The following is a 25,155-nucleotide window of genomic DNA, read 5'->3' on the forward strand; positions in this document are numbered from 1 at the left end:
CTTGCTGTTCTTGTGCCAGTGGGTTGCTTTTGCCCTTGCCGGTCCTGAAGAGGCCCTGGACGCATATTTCTATGGATTTTATTTCGGATCTCCCCGTCTCTCAAAAGATGTCGGTCATTTGGGTGGTTTGTGATCGCTTTTCTAAGATGGTCCATTTGGTACCTTTGTCTAAATTGCCTTCCTCCTCTGATTTGGTGCCATTATTTTTCCAGCATGTGGTTTGTTTACATGGTATCCCGGAGAACATCGTTTCTGACAGAGGTTCCCAGTTTGTTTCGAGGTTTTGGCGATCTTTTTGTGCTAGGATGGGCATTGATTTGTCTTTTTCCTCGGCTTTCCATCCTCAGACAAATGGCCAAACCGAACGAACTAATCAGACTTTGGAAACATATCTGAGATGTTTTGTTTCTGCTGATCAGGATGATTGGGTGTCCTTTTTGCCGTTGGCTGAGTTCGCCCTTAATAATCGGGCTAGCTCGGCTACTTTGGTTTCGCTGTTTTTCTGCAATTCTGGTTTCCATCCGCGTTTCTCTTCAGGGCAGGTTGAGTCTTCGGACTGTCCTGGTGTAGATATTGTGGTGGACAGGTTGCAGCAGATTTCGACTCATGTGGTGGACAATTTGACATTGTCCCATGAGAAGGCTCAACGTTTCGCTAACCGCCGGCGCTGTGTGGGTCCCCGACTTCGTGTTGGGGATTTGGTTTGGTTGTCGTCTCGTTATGTTCCTATGAAGGTTTCCTCTCCTAAGTTTAAGCCTCATTTCATTGGTCCGTATAAGATTTCTGAGGTTATCAATCCTGTGTCATTTCGTTTGGCCCTTCCTGCTTCTTTTGCCATCCATAATGTGTTCCATAGGTCGTTATTGCGGAGATACGTGGCGCCTGTGGTTCCATCCATTGATCCTCCTGCCCCGGTGTTGGTTGAGGGGGAGTTGGAGTATGTGGTGGAGAAGATTTTGGATTCTCATATTTCGAGACGGAAACTCCAGTACCTGGTCAAGTGGAAGGGTTATGGTCAGGAAGATAATTCCTGGGTTTTTGCCTCTGATGTTCATGCTGCCGATCTGGTTCGTGCCTTTCATTTGGCTCATCCTGGTCGGCCTGGGGGCTCTGGTGAGGGTTCGGTTACCCCTCCTCAAGGGGGGGGTACTGTTGTGAATTCTGTTGTCAGGCTCCCTCCTGTGGTCATGAATGGTACTTCGGCTGGTTCTATCCATGGAATTCCTCTGGTGGCTGTGGGTGTTTCTGAGTTTCCTTCCACAGGTGACGAGGTTAATTCGTTAGCTGGCTGCTCTATTTAACTCCACTTAGATCTTTGCTCCAGGCCACCTGTCAATGTTCCAGTATTGGTCTTGTTCACTCCTGGATCGTTCTTGTGACCTGTCTTCCCAGTAGAAGCTAAGTGCCTGTTTGTTTTTCTCTGGTTTGCTATTTTTCTTTCCAGCTTGCTATTTTGTTGTTGTCTTGCTTGCTGGAAGCTCTGGGACGCAGAGGGAGCGCCTCCGCACTGTGAGTCGGTGCGGAGGGTCTTTTTGCGCCCTCTGCGTGGTCTTTTTGTAGGTTTTTGTGTTGACCGCAAAGCTACCTTTCCTATCCTCGGTCTGTTCAGTAAGTCGGGCCTCACTTTGCTAAATCTATTTCATCTCTGTGTTTGTATTTTCATCTTTACTCACAGTTATTATATGTGGGGGGCTGCCTTTTCCTTTGGGGAATTTCTCTGAGGCAAGGTAGGCTTTATTTTTCTATCTTCAGGGCTAGCTAGTTTCTTAGGCTGTGCCGAGTTGCATAGGGAGCGTTAGGAGCAATCCACGGCTATTTCTAGTGTGTGTGATAGGATTAGGGATTGCGGTCAGCAGAGTTCCCACGTCCCAGAGCTCGTCCTTTATTATCAGTAACTACCAGGTCATTCCGTGTGCTCTTAACCACCAGGTCCATTATTGTTCTGACCACCAGGTCATAACAGTGAACCTAGCCTTAGGGAAAAATAATGAAATTTAAAAAAATGTATTTATTTCCATTTTCCCATTAGGGTTAGGGCTAGGGTTAGGGCTAGGGTTAGGGCTAGGGTTAGGGCTAGGGTTAGGGCTAGGGTTAGGGCTAGGGTTAGGATTACATTTACGGCTGGGATTAGAATTAGGGGTGTGTCAGGGTTAGGTGTGTGGTTAGGGTTACCGTTGGGATTAGGGTTAGGGGTGCGTGTGGATTAGGGTTTCAGGTAGAATTGGGGAGTTTCCACTGTTCAGGCACATCAGGGGCTCTCCAAACGCGACATGGCGTCCGATCTCCATTCCAGCCAATTCTGCATTGAAAAAGTAAAACAGTGCTCCTTCACTTCCGAGCTCTCCCGTGCGCCCAAACAGGGGTTTACCCCAACATATGGTGTATCAGCGTACTCGAGACAAATTGGACAACAACTTTTTGGGTCCAAGTTCTCTTGTTATGCTTGGGAAAATAAAAATTTGGGGTGCTAAAAATCATTTTTGTGGGAAAAAAAAAGGATTTTTTATTTTCACGGCTCTGCGTTGTAAACTGTAGTGAAACACTTGGGGGTTCAAAGTTTTCACAACACATCTAGATAAGTTCCTTGGGAGGTCTAGTTTCCAATATGAGGTCACTTGTGGGGGGTTTGTACTGTTTGGGTACATCAGGGGCTCTGCAAATGCAACGTGACGCCTGCAGACCAATCCATCTAAAGGTAACTTCACACATAACGATATTGTTAACGATATCGTTGCTATTTGTGACGTAGCAACGATATCGTTAATGAAATCGATATGTGTGACAGCGACCAACGATCAGGCCCCTGCTGGGAGATCGTTGGTCGCTGAATAAAGTCCAGAACTTTATTTCGTCGCTGGACTCCCTGCTGACATCGCTGGATCGGCGTGTGTGACACCGATCCAGCGATGTCTTCACTGGTAACCAGGGTAAACATCGGGTAACTAAGCGCAGGGCCGCGCTTAGTAACCCGATGTTTACCCTGGTTACCATGCTAAAAGTAAAAAAAACAAACACTAGATACTTACCTACCGCTGTCTGTCCTCCAGCGCTGTGCTCTGCACTCCTCCTGTACTGGCTGTGAGCCGGAAAGCAGAGCGGTGACGTCACCGCTCTGCTTTCCGGCTCACAGCCAGTACAGGAGGAGAGCAGAGAAGCAGAGCGCAGCGCTGGAGGACAGACGGCGGTAGGTAAGTATCTAGTGTTTGTTTTTTTTTACTTTTAGCATGGTAACCAGGGTAAACATCGGGTTACTAAGCGCGGCCCTGCGCTTAGTTACCCGATGTTTACCCTGGTTACCGGCATCGTTGGTCGCTGGAGAGCGGTCTGTGTGACAGCTCTCCAGCGACCAAACAGCGACGCTGCAGAGATCCGGATCGTTGTCGGTATCGCTGCAGCGTCGCTTAATGTGAAGGGGCCCTAAGTCTGCATTCCAAATGGCGCTCCTTCCCTTCCGAGCTCTGTCATGCGCCCAAACAGTGGTTCCCCCCCACATATGGGGTATCAGGATACTCAGGACAAATTGGACAACAACTTTTGGGGTCCAATTTATCCCGTTAATCTTGTGAAAATACAAAATACAAAACAGGGGGCTAAAAATCATTTTTGTGAAAAAAAAAGGAATTTTTATTTTCACGGCTCTGCGTTATAAACTGTAGTGAAACACTTGGGGGTTTAAAGTTCTCACAACACATCTAGATAAGTTCCTTGGGAGGTCTAGTTTCTAATATTGGGTCACTTGTGGGGGGTTTGTACTGTTTGGGTACATCAGGGGCTCTGCAAATGCAAATGACGCCTGCAGACCAATCCATTTAAGTCTGCATTCCAAATGGCGCTCCTTCCCTTCCGAGCTCTGCCATGCGCCCAAACAGTGGTTCCCCCCAACATATTTGGTATCAGCGTACTCAGGACAAATTGAACAACAACTTTTGGGGTCCAATTTATTCTGTTACCCTTGTGAAAATACAAAACTGGGGGCTAAAAGACAATTTTTGCAAAAAAAAAAAATTATTTTCACGGCTCTGCGTTATAAACTGTAGTGAAACACTTGGGGGTTCAAAGCTCTCAAAACACATCTAGATAAGTTCCTTAGGGGGTCTAGTTTCCAAAATGGTGTCACTTATGGGGGGTTTTAATGTTTAGGCACATCAGGGGCTCTCCAAACCAACATGGCGTCCCATCTTAATTCCAGTCAATTTTGCATTGAAAAGTCAAATGGCGCTCCTTCCCTTCCGAGCTCTGCTATGTGCCCAAAAAGTGGATTACCCACACATATGGGGTATCGTCGCACTCAGGACAAATTGCAGAACAACTTTTGTGGTCTAATTTCTTCTCTTACCCTTGGGAAAATAAAAAATTGGGGGCAAAAAGATCATTTTTGTGAAAAAATATGATTTTTTTATTTTTACGGCTCTGCATTATAAACTTCTGTGAAGCACTTAGTGGGTCAAAGTGGTCACCACACATCCAGGTAAGTTCCTTAGAGTGTCTACTTTCCAAAATGGTGTCACTTGTGGGGGGTTTCAATGTTTAGGCACATCAGGGGCTCTCCAAACGCAACATGGCATCCCATCTCAATTACTGTCAATTTTGCATTGAAAAGTCAAATGGCGCTCCTTTCCTTCTGAGCTCTGCTATGCGCCCAAACAGTGGTTTACCCCCACATATGGGGTATCAGCGTACTCAGGACAGATAGTATACCAAATGTTGTACAATTTTGCTTCCATATGTTATATGTAATCAGGTACTTTGACCATTTGGCTACTGATTATTATTATGTTAATCCTTAGCCAATAATTGAGTATTGTTTGGTGCATTATTTATATTGCATTCTATTATATTTAGTGCATACTGTTATACCATCTACCTTATGACCTTTGGACACATTACTTGTTTTGTATATTGGCTTATAAGGGTAGGTGCTAGTTTTATTATATTCTAATACCTATATGTTACATTATTTGGGCTTGTAGCCTTTTTCAACGTTTTTAATGTTTTGTACTGTCTTGGTTTATTACTTATGTATACAACAAATTGATATTTTTATAAGGTGATCTTTAGGCATTTGTATACTTTTTTGTTTCCTCTTTTTTAGATCTATTACAGATGGTTAATTGTGTATCATTAATGCGGTCTGCCCGTGTACCCAGGTTATTAAACTGTCAATCGGTAAAGGTTTACCCATCAGCGGTGGTTTAGCTTGGTCAGTCAGTAAGTTTAAACAGGACCCTTAAGGCTCCTTTATGCATTAAACCATTGTCCGAACATGCTGATTTATATGTGTCAGCCAACAGTCTAATGTGTATGGGTGCACTGGCAGACTGACAGGAGAGACGTTGACCGGGTATGTTCGATTTTGGACTGCCGACGGCACTGTTTTCTGGGCATAGGCTGCTGCTGATCTACTTGTTTGCCAGTGGCTTCCTCATAGTGAACATTGAAGCCCAGCGAGCACTCCTATGTAAGGGAGCGAAGACCATGGTGGTTGTCAACCAAACGATCAGCCGAAACAACGTACAGCCGACAGCTATCTAATGTGTATGACCATTCTTGTGTGTTTTGTTAATTAACATCATAGGACACATTTGGAATCCATGTCCTCAGTATGTAAAAGCCATTTGCACAAGTTCCAAGGTTTAACCCTTTCTCCGCCTTCCTAAACTCATCGTTTTCTCAGTCAGATATATCTCCATGTGGTAGAGTCCCTTGTATGGAGACAGACACATTTTTCCTATAGTAAAAACAGGTTACCTCAGGAAAAAAAGCTTCATATATGTCTAATGCAAAATGAAAAAACTAATGAGGTAAATTATTTGTAAAACAACTGCTGCAGAAAATTGCCACAAAACCAGCACATCTGAAAACAGCGTATGTAGTCAGTAATGCTTGGCACACAGTTATAATTCGACTGCAAATTAATTCAAGTAAAAGTAATTTGTATATTCCATATGCTGAAGGTTCTTATGGCTCTAAAGGTACCTTCACACTGAACAATTTAACAACGATATCGCTAGCGATCCGTGACGTTGCAGTGTCCTGGATAGCGATATCGTTGTGTTTGACACGCAGCAGCGATCTGGATCCTGCTGTGACATCGTTGGTCGGAGCTAGAAGGCCAGAACTTTATTTTGTCGCTGGATCTCCCACAGACATCGCTGAATCGGCGTGTGTGACGCCGATTCAGCGATGTCTTCACTGGTAACCAGGGTAAACATCGGGTTACTAAGCGCAGGGCCACGTTTAGTAACCCGATATTTACCCTGGTTACCAGTGTAAATGTAAAAAAAAAACCACTACATACTTACATTCCAGTGTCTGTCGCGTCCCTCGGCGTTCTGCTTCCCTGCACGGTCAGCGCCGGCTGGCCGTAAAGCAGAGCACAGCGGTGACATCACCGCTCTGCTTTACGGCCGGCGCTCACAGTCAGTGCAGGGAAGCAGAACGCCGGGGGACGCGACAGACACCGGAATGTAAGTATGTAGTGTTTTTTTTTTTTACATTTACACTGGTAACCAGGGTAAACATCGGGTTACTAAGCGCGGCCCTGCGCTTAGTAACCCAATGTTTACCCTGGTTACCCGGGGACTTCGCATAGTTGGTCACTGGAGAGCTGTCTGTGTGACAGCTCTCCAGCAACCACACAGCGACGCTGCAGCGATCGGCATCGTTGTCTAGATCGTTGCAGCGTCGCTAAATGTGACGGTACCTTTAATGCCTCATATGTAGGTCAGATGAGAAAGTAATTGTCTGAGCCCTGCTATGTCTTCTGGAGTAACACCTCTCAGTGGGAAAGCAGCTTATAAAAGCCGACTGAGCTGTTGCACATCACACCAACATGTGCTCCTCCAAAGAACTTGAATATCCTCAGAAACTTATTGACTATGCATATGGATTTTTAGTCTCAAAGGTAAGAATTCAGTTGTATTTGTGCAGATATTCAGCGGATTTAAAGATTTGTCTGTGGAATCTTTAACTTTAGAAGTTTTTACCTATTTTGCCTTAGAGTAAATATAGAATGCACAAGAAAGAAATGCATAATAATGTAATACATTATAAAGTAATATATGATAAATAATACATTCAGGGTATAATAATTTAAATTAATTTATGCACAAAAAGGCAAAAGTGTTCTAGAAGTGATACCTTTATTGGCTAACCAGAAAAAATATGTTTGCAAGTTTTCAGAATGCAGAGGCTTCATCGGACAACTTTACAAATTAGTTATTCAGACATCTAGCTTGCAAATATAAGGCCGGGGTCACACTAGCGAGTTTTACGGACGTATGAGAGGTGCAAAAACTACGCATTGCACACGGACCAATAATTCTCTATGGGGCAGCTCCTATCTGCCGTATATTTCTCTGCCGTATTTTACAGGCGTAGAAAATCGCAGCATGCTGCGTTTGTCAGCGTATTGCGCAAAAAATCCTCCAATAAAAGTCAATGGGGGTGAGAAAAATACGGATTACACACGGACCAACAGTGTGACTTGCGAGAAATACGCATCGGTGTTCTATAGAAAAGCCAGCAATTCAGCGCGGTGTACAGTAAAATCACACCGACAGGTTAGAATAGAATAGCTAAAATAAATGTCTACACATAGAATAGGTATATATATATATATATATATATATATATATATATTTCAGCAAGACACATATATATATATATATATATATGTATGTATTTATACTTCATACAGTGCTAGATAGCAGAAAAGCCTGTAATTCAATTGCCGGCTTTTGCTATCTCCTTCTCAAACCCGACAGGATATGAGACATGGTTTACATACAGTAAACCATTTCACATCCCTTATTTTTTAACATATTCCTCACTAGTAATGTTCCAAGTGTCTGTGTGCAACATTTGGGGGCTCTAGCTGTTACAATAAAGGGTTAAATTACAGAAAAAATTGGCGTGGGCTCCCGCACAATTTTCTCCGCTAGAGTGAGAAAGCCAGTGACTGAGGGCAGATATTAATAACCTAGAGAGGGACCTTGGTTATAGGACCCCCCCCCCCCCCCCGGCTAAAAACATCTGCCCCCAGCCAGGGAACAGCTACAATGCAAATGACCCACAGAGGAGTGGTGGACTCCCCAGTCTTGTAGAAACAAGAGAACAATTATAGAACCAAAAACACATGGGCTACTTGCATAGTGAACAAGTCTGTAGAAACCTGTTCACACCACCAAAGAACTTGAAGACACAAAAACGCACAGAGAGGTCAAAAATACTCTGTTGTAAAAAAGTAGCTGTTCCATCCTGCATGTCCACATGTATATTTTTTCTCTCTGAACCCTGCTTATACAGGTACTATACAGATGATCAGGTTTTGAAATACATCAGATAGGGATTATATACATTAGATAGGACTGCTCTATTATGGGTATACCTTGGCGATTGGTGGAGCAGCTTAACATACATTTTTTTGCAAAAAAACGTATTAACTAAATACCCTGTATTTTTTTCATTTTTTGACTAGCACTTGCTTATTTACTGTGACTTTTTTACAACAGAGTATTTTTGACCTCTCTGTGCGTTTTTGTGTCTTCAAGTTCTTTGGTGGTGTGAGCAGGTTTCTACAGACTTGTTCACTATGCAAGTAGCCCATGTGTTTTTGGTTCTAACGTGCACTTAGCCTAAGATGCGCCTATTCTGGAACTTAGCCTCTCTCTTCCTACTCCCGTATAGCAGTGGGATATGGGGTAAGAAAGGGTTAATGTCACCTTGCTATTGTAAGGTGACATTAAGCCAGGTTGATAATGGAGAGGTGTCAATAAGACACCTCTCCATTATTAATCCAATAGTAGTAAATGGTTAATAAAACACGCACACATTAGGAAAAAAGTATTTCATTGAAATAAAGACACAGGGTGTTGTAATAGTTTATTTTAATTTTGTTAATTTTTCTGAATATTTTATACCAGCAGGGGGCGAAGCACCGCAAGTCTATGTAGCTACGTTCCCCTTCTTCCCATTCATTCCCCAGTTTTTACAGGCAGGGGCGGCTGCATTAGCAGACTCTTGCTTGTAAAATTATTTAACCCCTTCAGATGGATTTACAGCGTGGGACAAGACTGAACGATAGAAGGTATGGGATATTGTTGATTTTTTATTTTAACTTTGTTTCAGGTGACAAAGGTCTTCAATTGGATTGAGAATATAATAAACTATTACAACACCCTGTGTCTTTATTTCAATAAAATACTTTTTTCCTAATGTGTGTGTGTTTAATTATCCATTTACTACTATTGGATTAATAATGGAGAGGTGTCTTATTGACACCTCTCCATTATTAAACTGGCTTAATTTCAACCTTACAATAGCAAGGTTACATTAACCCTTCATTACCTCATATCCCATTGCTACTCAGGAGTGGGAAGAGAGAGGCTAAGTGCCAGAATAGGTGCATCTTACAGATGTGCCTTTTCTGGGGTGGCTGAGGACAGATGTTTTTAGCCGGGGGGGGGGGGGGGTTGTATAATCATGGTCCCTCTCTAGGCTATTAATATATGCCCTCAGTCACTGGCTTTCCCACTTTGGCGGAGAAAATTGCGCGGGAGCCCACGCCAATTTTTTTCATGATTTAACCCTTTATTTTAATAGCTAGTGCCCCCAAATAGGGTTGAGCGACCTTGACTTTTTTAGAGTCGAGTCGGGTTTCGCAAAACCCGACTATCTCAAAAGTCGGGTCGAGTGAAATCGGCTGATTATGTCGTAAAGTCGGGATCGACCGAAACACGAAACCCAATGCAAGTCAATGGGGCAGCATAGTTGGCAGTGAGTGGGGGCCAGGAAAACACCTAGAGTGCAAAAACATCCATTCTTCTTAATGAAGCTTGTCAATCTTAATTTCCCTTACAATAATAGTTAGGCATTGGAAATTGGGGGTCATTTGGCTAAAGTTGTTGGGGGTAGGGCTGGTTCAAGTATTTTGTGGGCCCAGGAAATCTGGACCACGTCACGGCAGTGGAGCAGGGAGAGGTAAGTATTTAAACTTTGCAAGTGCTGTGATCCTGAGCAAGCAGGGGGGGCCCACTCGTTGGCATTGGCATTGGCACAGGGCCCCTCAAAGTACGGCGGTGTGTTTGCACGGCAGGGGCGCCTCCCACCGGCAGCGACACTTTTGCGTACTATGAGGGGCCCTGTGCCAGTGACGTCGCCAACGAGTATGCCCCCCCACCTGATGATGGACTTTCATCTTCACCTTCCTCTTTGTCCCCTTGTAAGGTGGTATAGTATGTGGGAAGGGGAACCTGAATTTCAGCAGGGTCAGATTCTGGCTGTGTAGCGTGTAAGGGGAATGTAGTGGTCTGGGGCAATGTACCAGCAGACTCATCTATCACTGGCTAGGCAATGGGCAGGATGAGGAGGAAACACAGATATAGGCCCAAATAATAAAGTGGGCTAAATGCAGTTCAAAATTGGTAACAGGACTAACCAGGGGGCATTGCTTTGTTCAGTGGAGGACAACTGTAATGAGAGGCTGACACAGTGAGTAGACCCAAATCAGTAAGTAGGCTAAATGCAGTTCAAAATTGGAAACAGAATTAAACAGGCGGCACTGGTTTGTTCAGTGGAGAACAGCAAGGAGCGGCAGACACCGTTAGTAGGGCCAACAAAACAAGTAGGCCAAATGCATTGTTATATTACAAAATTTAACGAGAGCCTCAAAATTGAAGCTAAGGAAAAGCAACCTGGAGAACACCTTGGAGCGGCAGACACCGTTTCTAGAACCCAACCAAACAAGTAGGCCCACTGCAGTTTTTAAATTAAAAAACTGTTCAACGAGAGCCTGAAAATTGAAGCTCAGTAAATGCTACCAGGAGAACACCTTGAAGTGGCAGACACCGTTAGTAGGCCCTACCGAAGTAGTAGCCCCAATGCAGTTTTCAAATTCCTATAGGCTGAAAACCAGACAATTGACGCTCAGCTTTTTTCAGAGGAGCACAGCTGTATTGAGTGGCGCAGACAGACACAGGTAGTAGGCCTTAAACAAAAAATTTGGCTCAATGCAGTTTAAAAAAGGTTACAGGGGTACACAGGCAGCATTGGTGTGGTCAGCGGAGGACAATTTGAATTAGGGACTGCAGACAGACTTAGTAGGCTGTCCCCTGTGGACCATGCATCCACCACATTAACCCAGTGCGCCGTAATGGACACGTAACCTTCCGTGGACATGCCTACTGGTCCATGCGTCTGTTGTCAGGTGCACCTTTCTACTCTTAGATTGCCTGAGTGCATGGACAATGCGGACTTTTACATGCTGGTGGAGGGCTGGGATGGCTTTTCTCGCAAAAGAAGTGTCGACTGGGTATCTCAAACCGTGGTACAGCGTAGTTCATCTGGGCTTTATAAATATAAAATAAAGAAAAAAAGTAGGCTCTATGCACATTCAACTAGGTTCCAGGGGTACACGGCCAGCATTGGTCTGGTCAGTGGAGGACAATTTCAATGATGGACCGTAGACAGACTTAGTACGCCTACAATTAAAAAAAGGATGCTCTATGCAATTTAAAATAGGTTCCAGGGGTACACGGCCAGCATTGGTCTGGTCAGTGGAGGACTATTGGAAGGAGGGACCGCAGACAGGCTTAGTAGGCCTAACATAAGAAAAGTAGGCTGTAGGCACTTTAAAATAGGTTCCAGGGGTACATGGGCAGCAGTGGTGTGGTCAGTGAAGGACAATTTCTATTATGGACCGCAGACAGACTTAGTACGCCTACAATTAAAAAATGGATGCTCTATGCAATTTAAAATAGGTTCCAGGGGTACACGGCCAGCATTGGTCTGGTCAGTGGAGGACTATTGGAAGGAGGGACCGCAGACAGGCTTAGTAGGCCTAACATAACAAAAGTAGGCTGTATGCACTTGGAATTATCTTGCAGGGGTACAGAGGCAGCATTGGTGTTGTCAGCGGAGGCCGATTGTAAGGAGTGTCTGACAGTTAGTACTCCCAAAAAATAAATAGATGTTAATGTCTCGCAATACAACAAAACCAAAAAACAAAAGGGTGGCATACTTAGGTACAGGGGTGGGCTCCTCTGCTGAGTTTCAGACCTACTAATTTGGCGCTAAGTATTTACTGGTGTAAATATAGGACACTGCCCCTGACTATTTTAAGTAGCATCATACATGTCAACACATTGGTATTGTCAGTGCCAGGCATTGAAGGATGTCAGCGCATAGACTAAACATTGGTGGAGCTGTGAGAGATAATTTTGCAAGTGGTAGAGCACTGTTTGAGCTGGGGGGAACTGTCTTGTGGCCGGCGGTACAGGCCCAGGGCCCCTCATGTTACAACGGTGTGTCTGACGTTGGTTGCGCGCCACCACCGCCAGAGACACTTTATTGTACTATGAGGGACCCAGTGGCAGTCCCATCGACCAAAAGCGTGCACACCCACCTCTTCAGACAAACGGCACTCTCACGGGTGCTTGCACCAAGTAGTGAGACCACGGCTCCGTGGGGGGAGTTTGCCCATTTAGGGAGGTGTAAACATGTCGTATGCTGGACAAACAGCTGCTGCAAATTACGAGATTAGAAAACTCAGTCAGACCAGTCCACAAGCAAGACCTTTTCATAGGAAAGCTATGTGTCAGCCGGGAAAGGTGGGGCAAAATAATTCGAAATCCAGGAGTGGTTCATTTTAATGAAGGTTAGATCATCAACATTTTGGGTAGCCAGATGAGTCCTTTTTTCGGTTAATATTGAACCAGCAGCACTGAATACTCTTTCTGATAGCACACTAGCTGCTGGGCAAGCAAGCTCCTGCAATGCATATTCTGCCAATTCTGGCCAGGTGTCTAATTTGGATGCCCAGTAATCAAATGGGAATGACGGTTGAGGGAGAACATCGATAAGGGATGAAAAATAGTTAGTAACCATACTGGACAAATGTTGTCTCCTGTCACTTTGAATTGATGCTGCAGTACCTGTCCTGTCTGCGGTCATTGCAAAATCACTCCACAACCTGGTCAGAAAACCCCTCTGTCCAACGCCACTTCTGATTTGTGCACCTCTAACACCTCTGGTCTGCTGCCCCCTGCAGCTCGTGTGAGAACCATCACCAGGGCTGTGTGCTGGGAATGCCTGAATCAAACGGTCAACAAGAGTTGATTGTTTGGTTGCTAATATTTGTTCCAGGTTCTCATGTGGCATAATATTTTGCAATTTGCCTTTATAGCGAGGATCAAGGAGGCAGGCCAACCAGTAATCGTCATCGGTCATCATTTTAATAATGCGTGGGTCCCTTTTGAGGATACGTAAGGCATAATCCGCCATGTGGGACAAAGTTCCAGTTGTCAAATCTGCGGTTGTGCTGGGTTGAGGGGCAGTTTCAGGCAAATCTACGTCACTTGTGTCCCTCAAAAAACCTGAACCCGGCCTTGCCATGCCACCAATTTCCCTTGGCCCCGGAGAAGCTTCCTCATAAAAAAATACTCATCCCCATCATCCTCCTCGTCCTCCTCCTCCTGTTCGCCCGCTACCTCGTCCTGTACACTGCCCTGACCAGACAATTGCTGACTGTCATCAAGGTTTTCCTCTTCCTCTGCTGCAGACGCCTGCTCCTTTATGTGCGTCAAACTTTGCATCAGCAGACGCATTAGGGGGATGCTCATGTTTATTATGGCGTTGTCTGCACTAACCAGCCGTGTGCATTCCTCAAAACACTGAAGGACTTGACACATGTCTTGTACCTTTGACCACTGCACACCTGACAACTCCATGTCTGCCATCCTACTGCCTGCCCGTGTATGTGTATCCTCCCACAAATACATAACAGCACGCCTATGTTCGCACAGTCTCTAAAGCATGTGCAGTGTTAAGTTCCACCTTGTTGCAACGTTGATGATTAGGCGATGCTGGGGAAGGTTCAAAGACCGCTGATAGTTCTGCATACGGATGGAGTGTACGGGCGAACGGCGGATATGCGAGCAAAGTCTACGCACATTGAGGAGCAGGTCGGATAACCCCGGATAACTTTTCAGGAAGCCCTGCACCACCAGGTTTAAGGTGTGAGCCAGGCAGGGAATGTGTTTCAATTGGGAAAGGGCTATGGCAGCCATGAAATTCCTTCCGTTATCACTCACTACCTTGCCTGCCTCAAGATATACAGTGCCCAGCCATGACTGCGTTTCTTTCTGCAAGAACTCGGACAGAACTTCCGTGGTGTGTCTGTTGTCGCCCAAACACTTAATTGCCAATACAGCCTGCTGACGCTTGCCAGTAGCTGCCCCATAATGGGACACCTGGTGTGCAACAGTAGCAGCTACGGATGGAGTGGTTGTGCGACTGCGGTCTGTGGACGAGCTCTCGCTTCTGCAGGAGGACGAGGAGGAGGAGGAGGGGGGGCGAACGGCTACAGCCAACTGTTTCCTAGACCGTGGGCTAGGCAGAACTGTCCCAATATTGCTGTCCCCTGTGGACCCTGCATCCACCACATTCACCCAGTGTGCCGTGATGGACACGTAATGTCCCTGGCCATGCCTACTGGTCCATGCATCTGTTGTCAGGTGCACCTTTGTACTCACAGATTGCCTGACTGCATGGACGATGCGCTCTTTAACATGCTGGTGGAGGGCTGGGATGGCTTTTCTCGAAAAGAAGTGTCGACTGGGTAGCTCGTAGCGTGGTACAGCGTAGTCCATCAGGGCTTTGAAAGCTTTGCTTTCAACTAACCGGTAGGGCATCATCTCTAACGAGATTAGTCTAGCAATGTGGGCGTTCAAACCCTGTGTACGTGGATGCGAGGATGAGTACTTCCTTTTTCTAACGATAGTCTCATGTAGGGTGAGCTGGACTGGAGAGCTGGAGATCGTGGAACTAGCGGGGGTGCCGGTGGATATGGCAGACTGAGAGACGGTTGGAGACGGTATTCTTGCCGGTGCCCTACATGCAGTGTATCCTACTACGAAACTGGTGATTTCCTGACCCTGACTGCTTTGGGCTGGCAACGAAACCTGCTCAGATACTGCAGGTGGTGCGGGAAATGGTGGGCTTACAGTGACGGAAGGGATGTAGCGTTGCTGACTTGCTTCATTGGCCGAGGGTGCTACAACCTTAAGGGACGTTTGGTAGTTAGTCCAGGCTTGCAAATGCATGGTGGTTAAATGTCTATGCATGCAACTTGTATTTAGATTTTTCAGATTCTGACCTCTGCTTAAGGTAGTTGAACATTTTTGAAAGATGACTTTGCCCTGATCATTTGGATGTTGTTTAAAAAAATGCCAGACTGCACTCTTTCTAGCATCGGATACCTTTTCAGGCATTGCAGACTGAGCTTCTTTAACCGGATGGCCACGCTGTCCTCCAACTGGTTTTGACTTTGCCACGCGTTTTGGGCCAGATACGGGCCTTTCAGATGGAACCTGTTGCGATGTTGATGCCTGCTGCGGCCCCTCCTCCTCCGCTTCTGAACTACTGCCGCCTGCACCCTGTTCCCCCAATGGCTGCCAATCGGGGTCAACAACTGGGTCATCTATGACCTCCTCTTCTATCTCGTGTGCAACTTCGTCTGTGTCACCGTGTAAGCTGGTGGTATAGCGTTCGTGACGGGGCACCATAGTCTCATCAGGGTCTGATTCTGGATCAGTACACTGCAAGGGCAATGTTGTGGTCTGAGTCAAAGGAACAGCATAGTAATCTGGCTGTGGCTGTGCATCAGTGCACTCCATGTCCGATTCAACTTGTAATGGGCATGGCCTGTTAACCATTTCACTTTCTAACCCAGGAACGGTATGTGTAAAGAGCTCCATGGAGTAACCCGTAGTGTCGCCTGACGCATCCTTCTCTGTTGTTGTTTTTGCTGAAGAGGACAAGGAAGCGACTTGTCCCTGACCATAAACATCTATTAACGACGCGCTGCTTTTACATTTACCAGTTTCAGAAGAGGAGGCAAAAGAGCTAGAGGCTGAGTCAGCAAGGAAAGCCAAAACTTGCTCTTGCTGCTCCAGCTTTAAAAGCGGTTTTCCTACTCCCAGACGACGAACCTGGCTCCACAACTCGAGACTTATGTGCTATATTGCTTTTCCCACGACCACCTGATGCTTCACCACCACTACCATCATTACTAGCTGGCAATGACCGCCCACGGCCACGACCTCTTCCACCAGACTTCCTCATTGTTTGCAAAACTTAACCAAATTAACGATATTTGTTACTGTAAAACAACTTACAAGGTGAACTCTAACTTCTGTAGGATTCAGATATCCCTTTATAGGTGGGTGAGACTGCAAGGAAAATCAGGCACAATGTTACACACTAGGTTTTCTGTGGCACAAAATGAGAGAGATGCCACACACGCAGGACTGTCACTCAAGCACAAATGCCAATATTAATCTCCCACTAATTTTTTTTTTTAAGGGAAAATTAAAAAAAAGAAAAAAAAAACAGTATTATAGACACTAGGCTTTCTGTGCCCCACAATTTGAGAGAGATGGCACACGACTGGCACTCAAGCACAAATGCCAATATTAATCTCCCGCTAATTTTTTTTTTTTCAGGGAGAATTTAAAAAAAATAAAAATAAAACAGTATTAGACACTAGGCTTTCTGTGCCCCACAATTTGAGAGAGATGGCACACACGACTGGCACTCAAGCACAAATGCCAATATTAATCTCCCACTATTTATTTTTTTCAGGGAGAATTAAAAAAAAATAAAAATAAAACAGTATTAGACACTAGGTGTTATGGACCTGGTGGTTAGGAGCACCCGGCACGACCTGATAGTTAAACTCACACAGGACAAGCTCTGGGATGTGGGAGCTCTGCTGACCGCAGGCCCTAATCCTATCACAACAACTAGAAATAGCCGTGGAGCGTTCCTGACTCTCCCTAGACGTCTCTTCACAGCCTAAGAGCTAGCTAGCCCTAGAGATAGAAAATAAAGCCTACCTTGCCTCAGAGAAATTCCCCAAAGGAAAAGGCAGCCCCCCACATATATTGACTGTGAGTAAAGATGAAATTCACAAACACAGAAATGAAACAGGATTCAGCAAAGGGAGGCCAGACTTACTAAACAGACAGAGGATAGGAAAGGTATCTTTGCGGTCAGCACAAAAAACTACAAAAGACCACGCAGAGTGTGCAAAAAGACCTCCGCACCGACTAACGGTGCGGAGATGCCACTCTGCATTCCAGAGCTTCCAGCTAGCAAGACAAAATCATGATAACCAGCTGGACAAGGAAACAATGAACAAATAATAACTATCAGGAACTTAGCTTCTGCTGGAGAAGACAGGTCACCAGAAAGATCCAAGAGCGAACTGAACCAATGCAGGAACATTGACAGCTGGCATGGAGTAATGATCTGAGTGGAGTTAAATAGAGCAGCCAACCAAAGGATAAACCATGTCACCTGTGTAAGGAACCTCAGAAGCAGCAGCTTCACTCACAGCCACCAGAGGGAGTCCATGGACAGAACTCGCCGAAGTACCATTCACGACCACAGGAGGGAGTTCGACAACAGAATTCACAACAGTACCCCCCCTTTAGGAGGGGTCACTGAACCCTCACCAGAGCCCCCAGGCCGATCAGGATGAGCCAAATGAAAGGCACGAACTAGATTGGCAGCATGAACATCAGAGGCAAAAACCCAGGAATTATCTTCCTGACCATAACCCTTCCACTTGACCAGGTACTGGAGTTTCCGTCTCAAAACACGAGAATCCAAAATCTTCTCCACCACATACTCCAACTCCCCCTCGATCAACACCGGGGCAGGAGGATCAACGGAGGGAACCATAGGCGCCACGTATCTCCGCAACAACGACCTATGGAACACATTATGGATGGCAAAAGAAGCTGGAAGGTCCAAACGAAATGACACAGGATTAAGAACTTCAGAAATCTTATATGGCCCAATGAAACAAGGCTTAAACTTAGGAGAGGAAACCTTCATAGGAACATGACGAGATGACAACCAAACCAAATCCCCAACACGAAGTCGGGGACCAACACAGTGCCGGCAGTTAGCGAAACGTTGAGCCTTCTCCTGGGACAATGTCAAATTGTCCACCACGTGAGTCCAAATCTGCTGCAACCTGTCCACCACAGTATCCACACCAGGACAGTCCGAAGGCTCAACCTGCCCTGAAAAGAAACGAGGATGGAAACCAGAATTACAGAAAAAAGGAGAAACTAAAGTAGCCGAGCTGGCCCGATTATTAAGGGCGAACTCAGCCAAAGGCAAGAAGGACACCCAATCATCCTGATCAGCAGAAACAAAGCATCTCAGATATGTTTCCAAAGTCTGATTAGTTCGTTCGGTTTGGCCATTAGTCTGAGGATGGAAAGCCGAAGAAAAAGACAAATAAATGCCCATCTTAGCACAAAAGGACCGCCAAAACCTCGAAACAAACTGGGAACCTCTGTCCGAGACGATGTTCTCTGGAATGCCATGCAAACGAACCTCATGCTGGAAAAACAATGGCACCAAATCAGAGGAGGAAGGCAATTTAGACAAGGGTACCAAATGGACCATCTTAGAGAAGCGAGCACAAACCACCCAAATGACCGACATCCTTTGAGAAACAGGGAGATCAGAAATAAAATCCATGTAAATATGCGTCCAGGGCCTCTTCGGGACCGGCAAGAGCAAAAGCAACCCACTGGCACGAGAACAGCAGGGCTTAGCCCGAGCACAAGTCCCACAGGACTGCACAAAAGAACGCACATCCCGTGACAAAGAAGGCCACCAAAAGGATCTAGCCACCAAATCTCTGGTACCAAAGATTCCAGGATGACCAGCCAACACCGAACAATGAACCTCAGAGATAACTCTACTAGTCCATCTATCAGGGACAAACAGTTTCTCCGTAGGACAACGGTCAGGTCTATCAGCCTAAAACTTCTGCAGCACGTGCCGCAAATCAGGGGAGATGGCACACAAAATTACCCCCTCTTTAAGAATACCCGCCGGCTCCGGAACACCCGGAGAGTCAGGCACAAAACTCCTTGACAGGGCATCAGCCTTCACATTCTTAGATCCCGGAAGGTATGAAACCACAAAATCAAAACGGGAGAAAAAGAGCGACCATCGAGCCTGTCTAGGATTCAACCGTTTGGCAGACTCGAGATAAGTCAAATTCTTGTGATCCTGTCAAGACCACCACGCGATGTTTAGCTCCTTCAAGCCAATGTCGCCACTCCTCGAATGCCCACTTCATGGCCAACAACTCTCGATTGCCAACATCATAATTGCGAACATTATAATTGCGCTCAGCAGGCGAGAATTTTCTAGAAAAGAAGGCACATGGTTTCATCACCGAGCCATCAGAACTTCTTTGCGACAAAACAGCCCCTGCTCCAATCTCAGAAGTATCAACCTCGACCTGAAACGGGAGCGAAACATCTGGCTGGCACAACACAGGGGCAGAAGAAAAACGATGCTTCAACTCCTGAAAAGCCTCTACAGCCGCAGAGGACCAATTGACCACATCATGCAGATTATGCAACACCAAAAAGCGAATATCCTCCTGATGTGCAGGAGCCATGCACATGGTCAATTGAGTCCAGTACTGAGGCTTATTCTTCGCCAAAGGCATATAATCAATTCCTCTCAATGGAATAGGATACTGCAAGGGCTCCAAGAAAAAACCACAGCGCCTGGCAAACTCCAAGTCCATCAAATTCAGGGCAGCGCCTGAATCCACAAATGCCATAACAGAATAGGACGACAGAGAGCAAATCAGAGTAATGGACAAAAGAAATTTAGACTGTACCGTACCAATGGTGGCAGACCTAGCAAACCGCTTAGTGCGCTTAGGACAATCGGAGATAGCATGAGTGGATTCACCACAGTAAAAACACAGCCCATTCCGACGTCTGTGTTCTTGGCCTTCAGCTCTGGTCAAAGTCCTATCATACTGCATAGGCTCAGGCCTATGCTCAGAGAATACCGCCAGATGGTGCACAGCTTTGCGCTCACGCAAGCGCCGATCGATCTGAATGGCCAAGGACATAGACTCATTCAGACCAGCAGGCGTGGGAAATCCCACCATGACATCCTTAAGGGCTTCAGAAAGACCCTTTCTGAAAATTGCCGCCAGGGCACACTCATTCCACTGAGTAAGCACAGACCACTTTCTAAACTTCTGAAAGTACACCTCCGCTTCATCCTGACCCTGACACAAAGCCAGCAAGATTTTCTCTGCCTGATTCACTGAATTTGGTTCATCATAAAGCAATCCAAGCGCCAGAAAAAACGCATCAACATCACGCAATGCAGGGTCTCCTGGCGTAAGGGAAAATGCCCAGCCTTGAGGGTCACCACGTAACAAAGAAATAATGATTTTTACTTGTTGAACGGGGTCACCAGAGGAGCGGGGTTTCAAAGCTAGAAACAGTTTACAATTATTTTTGAAATTCAGAAACTTAGATCTATCCCCAGAAAATAAATCAGGAATAGGAATTCTAGGCTCTAACATAGGATTCTGAACCACAAAATCTTGAATGTTTTGTACCCTTGCAGTGAGATGATCCACACAAGAGGACAGACCTTAAATGTCCATATCTACACCTGTGTCCTGAACCACCCAAAGGTTTAGGGGAAAAGAAAGACAAAACACAGTGCAAAGAAAAAAAATGGTCTCAGAACTTCTCTTATCCCTCTATTGAGATGCATTAATACTTTGGGCCAGCTGTACTGTTATGGATCTGGTGGTTAGGAGCACCCGGCACGACCTGATAGTTAAACTCACACAGGACAAACTCTGGGATGTGGGAGCTCTGCTGACCGCAGGCCCTAATCCTATCACAACAACTAGAAATAGCCGTGGAGCGTTCCTGACTCTCCCTAGACGCCTCTTCACAGCCTAAGAGCTAGCTAGCCCTAGAGATAGAAAATAAAGCCTACCTTGCCTCAGAGAAATTACCCAAAGGAAAAGGCAGAGCCCCACATATATTGACTGTGAGTAAAGATGAAAGTCACAAACACAGAAATGAAATAGGATTCAGCAAAGGGAGGCCAGACTTACTAAACAGACAGAGGATAGGAAAGGTATCTTTGCGGTCAGCACAAAAAACTACAAAAGACCACGCAGAGTGTGCAAAAAGACCTCCGCACCGACTAACGGTGCGGAGATGCCACTCTGCATCCCAGAGCTTCCAGCTAGCAAGACAAAATCATGATAACCAGCTGGACAAGGAAACAATGAACAAATAATAACTATCAGGAACTTAGCTTCTGCTGGAGAAGACAGGTCACCAGAAAGATCCAAGAGCGAACTGAACCAATGCAGGAACATTGACAGCTGGCATGGAGTAACGATCTGAGTGGAGTTAAATAGAGCAGCCAACCAAAGGATAAATCACGTCACCTGTGTAAGGAACCTCAGAAGCAGCAGCTTCACTCACAGCCACCAGAGGGAGTCCATGGACAGAACTCGCCAAAGTACCATTCACGACTACAGGAGGGAGTTCGACAACAGAATTCACAACAACTAGGCTTTCTGTGCCCCACAATTTGAGAGAGATGGCACACACGACTGGCACTCAAGCACAAATGCCAATATTAATCTCCCACTATTTATTTTTTTTCAGGGAGAATTAAAAAAACAACAACAAAAAACAGTATTATAGACAGTAGGCTTTCTGTGCCCCACAATTAGAGAGATGGCACACACGACTTGTACTCAAGCACAAATGCCAATATTAATCTCCCACTATTTATGTTTTTTCAGGGAGAATTTAAAAAAAAAAACAGTATTAGAGACTAGGCTTTCTGTGCCCCAAAATTTGAGAGAGATGGCACACACGACTGGCACTCAGGCACAAATGCCAATATTAATCTCCCACTATTAATTTTTTTATTTCTGGGAGAATTGGCAAGAAATCAGGCCCACTGTTAGACTGTATGTTTTCTGTGCCAGAAAATGAGACAGATGCCACACACAGGACTGCCACTGATGCAGATTTGCCAATTTTAATCTGCACCCTTTTTTTTTATTCAGGGAGACTAGTGAATAAATGTGGGCCACTGTATTAGAGTATATTTTCTGTGGCAGAAAGTGGCTTGAAGAGATGTAACGAAAAAAAAAAAAAAAAAAAAAGGGGACTGTCCTACAATTACTATCTCCCTGCAGTAATCTCAGCCAGGTATGGCAGGCAGCAATAAGGAGTGGACTGCTGCACAAATTAAATCAAAAGTGTGGACAAACAAACAAGATAGCTGTGCAGAAAGGAAGGAACAACAGGATTTGTGCTTTGAAAAAAGCAGTTGGTTTGCACAGCGGCGTACACACAGCAATGCAGCTATCAGGGAGCCTTCTAGGGCAGCCCAATGATCTACAGCGCTGAGGGAAAAAAAATGTAGCCTCCACTGTCCCTGCAAACAAAAGGTGGTGTTGGACAGTGGAAATCGCTACAGTACAAGCGGTTTCGGGGTTAATGTACCCTGCCTAACGCTATCCCTGCTTCTGACGAAGCGGCAGCAACCTCTCCCTATGCTCAGATCAGCAGCAGTAAGATGGCGGTCGGCGGGAACGCCCCTTTATAGCCCCTGTGACGCCGCAGACAGCAAGCCAATCACTGCAATGCCCTTCTCTAGGATGGTGGGGACTGAGACCTATGTCATCACGCTGCCCACACTCTGCGTCCACCTTCATTGGCTGAGAAATGGCGCTTTTTGCATCATTGAAACGCGACTTTGGCGCAAAAGTCGCGTACCGCATGGTCGACCCCACACAGGGATCGGGTCAGGTTTCATGAAACCCGACTTTGCCGAAAGTCGGCGACTTATGAAAATGAACGATCCGTTTCGCTCAACCCTACCCCCAAATCTTGCACACAGATAATTGGGACATTATTAGTGAGGAATATGTTAAAAAATAAGGGATATGAAATGGTTTACTGTATGTAAATCATGTCTCATATCATGTCGGGTTTGGGAAGGAAATAGCGAAAGCCGGCAATTGAATTACAGGCTTTTAAGCTATCTAGCGCTGTATTAAATATAAATATATATATATATGTGTGTCTCACTGCTATATATATATATATGGACTGTATATATGTTTTCATGAATATTTGAGCCCATGGATCCATTGTATGTATGTTTTGCAAGCCGGCAAGAAAATCTCGCTGTACGGATGCCATACGGATTACATACGGATGCTGACATTCGCAAAATACGCTGACACACCTTGCCTACGGATGACATACGGACCACTATTTTGGGCATATTTCTGGGTATTACGCATGTAAAATACGGACCGTATTTCCCTACGCTGAGTGTGACTCCGGCCTAATTCTTTTTATTAGCCAATATAGGCATCATTCTTATGCTAGTTTCTTCCTATTGTAAAAATCGGATGAGTGCCATCTGTCATTTTGACTGATAGCATTTTTCCTCTCATGTCCAATTTTTTTTTTCCTTGGATCGGGTCCATTTAAGGAAAAGATAGCAGCATGCAAAAGTTGCTTCTGATTAACAGATCGCACTCAGCCATTCATGTCTATGGGTCTGTGCAGATAGCATCTGATTGTGGTCCAGTTTTCATGGACAGACTAAATGGAGAAGATGGAGACATTTTTTTTCACATCTGAGAAAATCGGATCAAACTCAGATTTTCTAGAATGAGAGAAAATTAATAATGTGACTGTGACCTTAGAATGCTTTTTATCTTTTTGGGGTATAAAAGTATTTGCATACATTTTTCTTGCTTTCTTGGTAACATAATATAATTTGTTTATTGTACATCAGGGTATAATAATAATATCCTATGTATTGTATGATATATGAATTATACCAGTATTTATAAAGAATAAGGCTAGGTTCACATTGCGCTAGGTGAGTCCGTCTAACGGACTCGTTTTTAAGTAGTAAAAACGCAATGTAACGCACATACTAACGCGCCCATAGACTTGCATTGTCTGACGCATCGTGACGCATCCCTAAATTGGTATGCGTTTGTCACATAACGTTTTTTTTCTGACGGACCTTCAACGCGGCTTGCAGCGTTTTCGGGTCTGGCCAAGCTAATGCACTACTAACGGAAGCGTTCATTCTGCCATAGAAGGCTATGGCAAACGCAGTCAGACGCAAATCATGAAAAATTTCCAAATAGGACCACACGTTTTAATAGCATTTGAGGGTGGTCACATGTGGTCATGTGACAGGAAATGTGATTTCGGCCAAATGAGGAGTATCCCACCCACACATTTCTCCTGAGGCCTACTGCACGTGACAGAGTCTTGCAAGAGATCACCGGAAATGTAAGTACATTTCTACAGTATATATATATCTCTGTATACATCATTGGAGTCTGTAATGTCCGTCGGATGTGTGTGTACTAAACATGTATTGCTTTGTTGCACACAGATGTCGGATACAGATGTCAGCAGCAGCAGCGTGTCTGCGATTTTTTCGTCTCAGTCGGTAGGCTTGCACTTGAAAAACCACAATAATGTTGTGTGAAACTCCATTGTATTGAGCTAGGCACGTAATAAAAATCCTGTTTATTGTTTTATTGTGAATAGGAGTCTTCTGAGCCCGAGGCTGCTAGACCTCCCCCCAAAAAACAGGCAAAAACCACAAAGGTACATAGCAGACATGTTGAATTTTTCAGGCATAAATTTATTGATCCAATGAATGTTAACATTATTTAATGTTAAAATATTTTTTTTTACATTTTACATACACAATAGGTTGTGGCACACGGAGGACACAAAAGAAAGAAGGTCCCTAGCCGTCTGTCGTCGCCACAACTGCCAGTGGTAAATATAAAACTAGAAATATTCTATCCAATATTTATCAACAATCTATCTATTCACTTTCTATCTACTATATCTATAAACTATCTATCAACTATCTATCGCTCCATCTATTTGTATATCTATGTATCTATCTATCTATCTATATCTATGTATCTATCTATCTATATCTATGTATCTATCTATATCTATGTATCTATCTATATCTATGTATCTATCTATCTATATCTATGTATCTATCTATCTATCTATATCTATGTATCTGTCTATCTATATCTATGTATCTATCTATCTATCTATATCTATGTATCTGTCTATCTATATCTATGTATCTATCTATCTATATCTATCTATCTATCTATCTATCTATCTATCTATCTATCTATCTATCTATCTATATCTATGTATCTATCTATCTATCTATCTATCTATCTATCTATGT

General features: G+C 44.8%; 1 protein-coding gene across 1 annotated transcript in view; it reads left to right on the plus strand.

Moving 5' to 3' along the window:
• The first annotated feature begins 6,832 nt into the window (after positions 1–6,832).
• Positions 6,833–25,155, plus strand: part of LOC138671571 (acetylserotonin O-methyltransferase-like) — a 58,110-nt gene continuing 39,787 nt past the window's right edge. Inside the window, exon 1 of the mRNA XM_069759749.1 lies at positions 6,833–6,904. Within this exon, the coding sequence (XP_069615850.1) occupies positions 6,833–6,904 (72 nt within the window). The remainder of the gene's footprint in view (positions 6,905–25,155) is intronic.

This window comes from Ranitomeya imitator, chromosome 3 (assembly GCF_032444005.1).
Source record: "Ranitomeya imitator isolate aRanImi1 chromosome 3, aRanImi1.pri, whole genome shotgun sequence".
Lineage (NCBI taxonomy): Eukaryota > Metazoa > Chordata > Amphibia > Anura > Dendrobatidae > Ranitomeya > Ranitomeya imitator.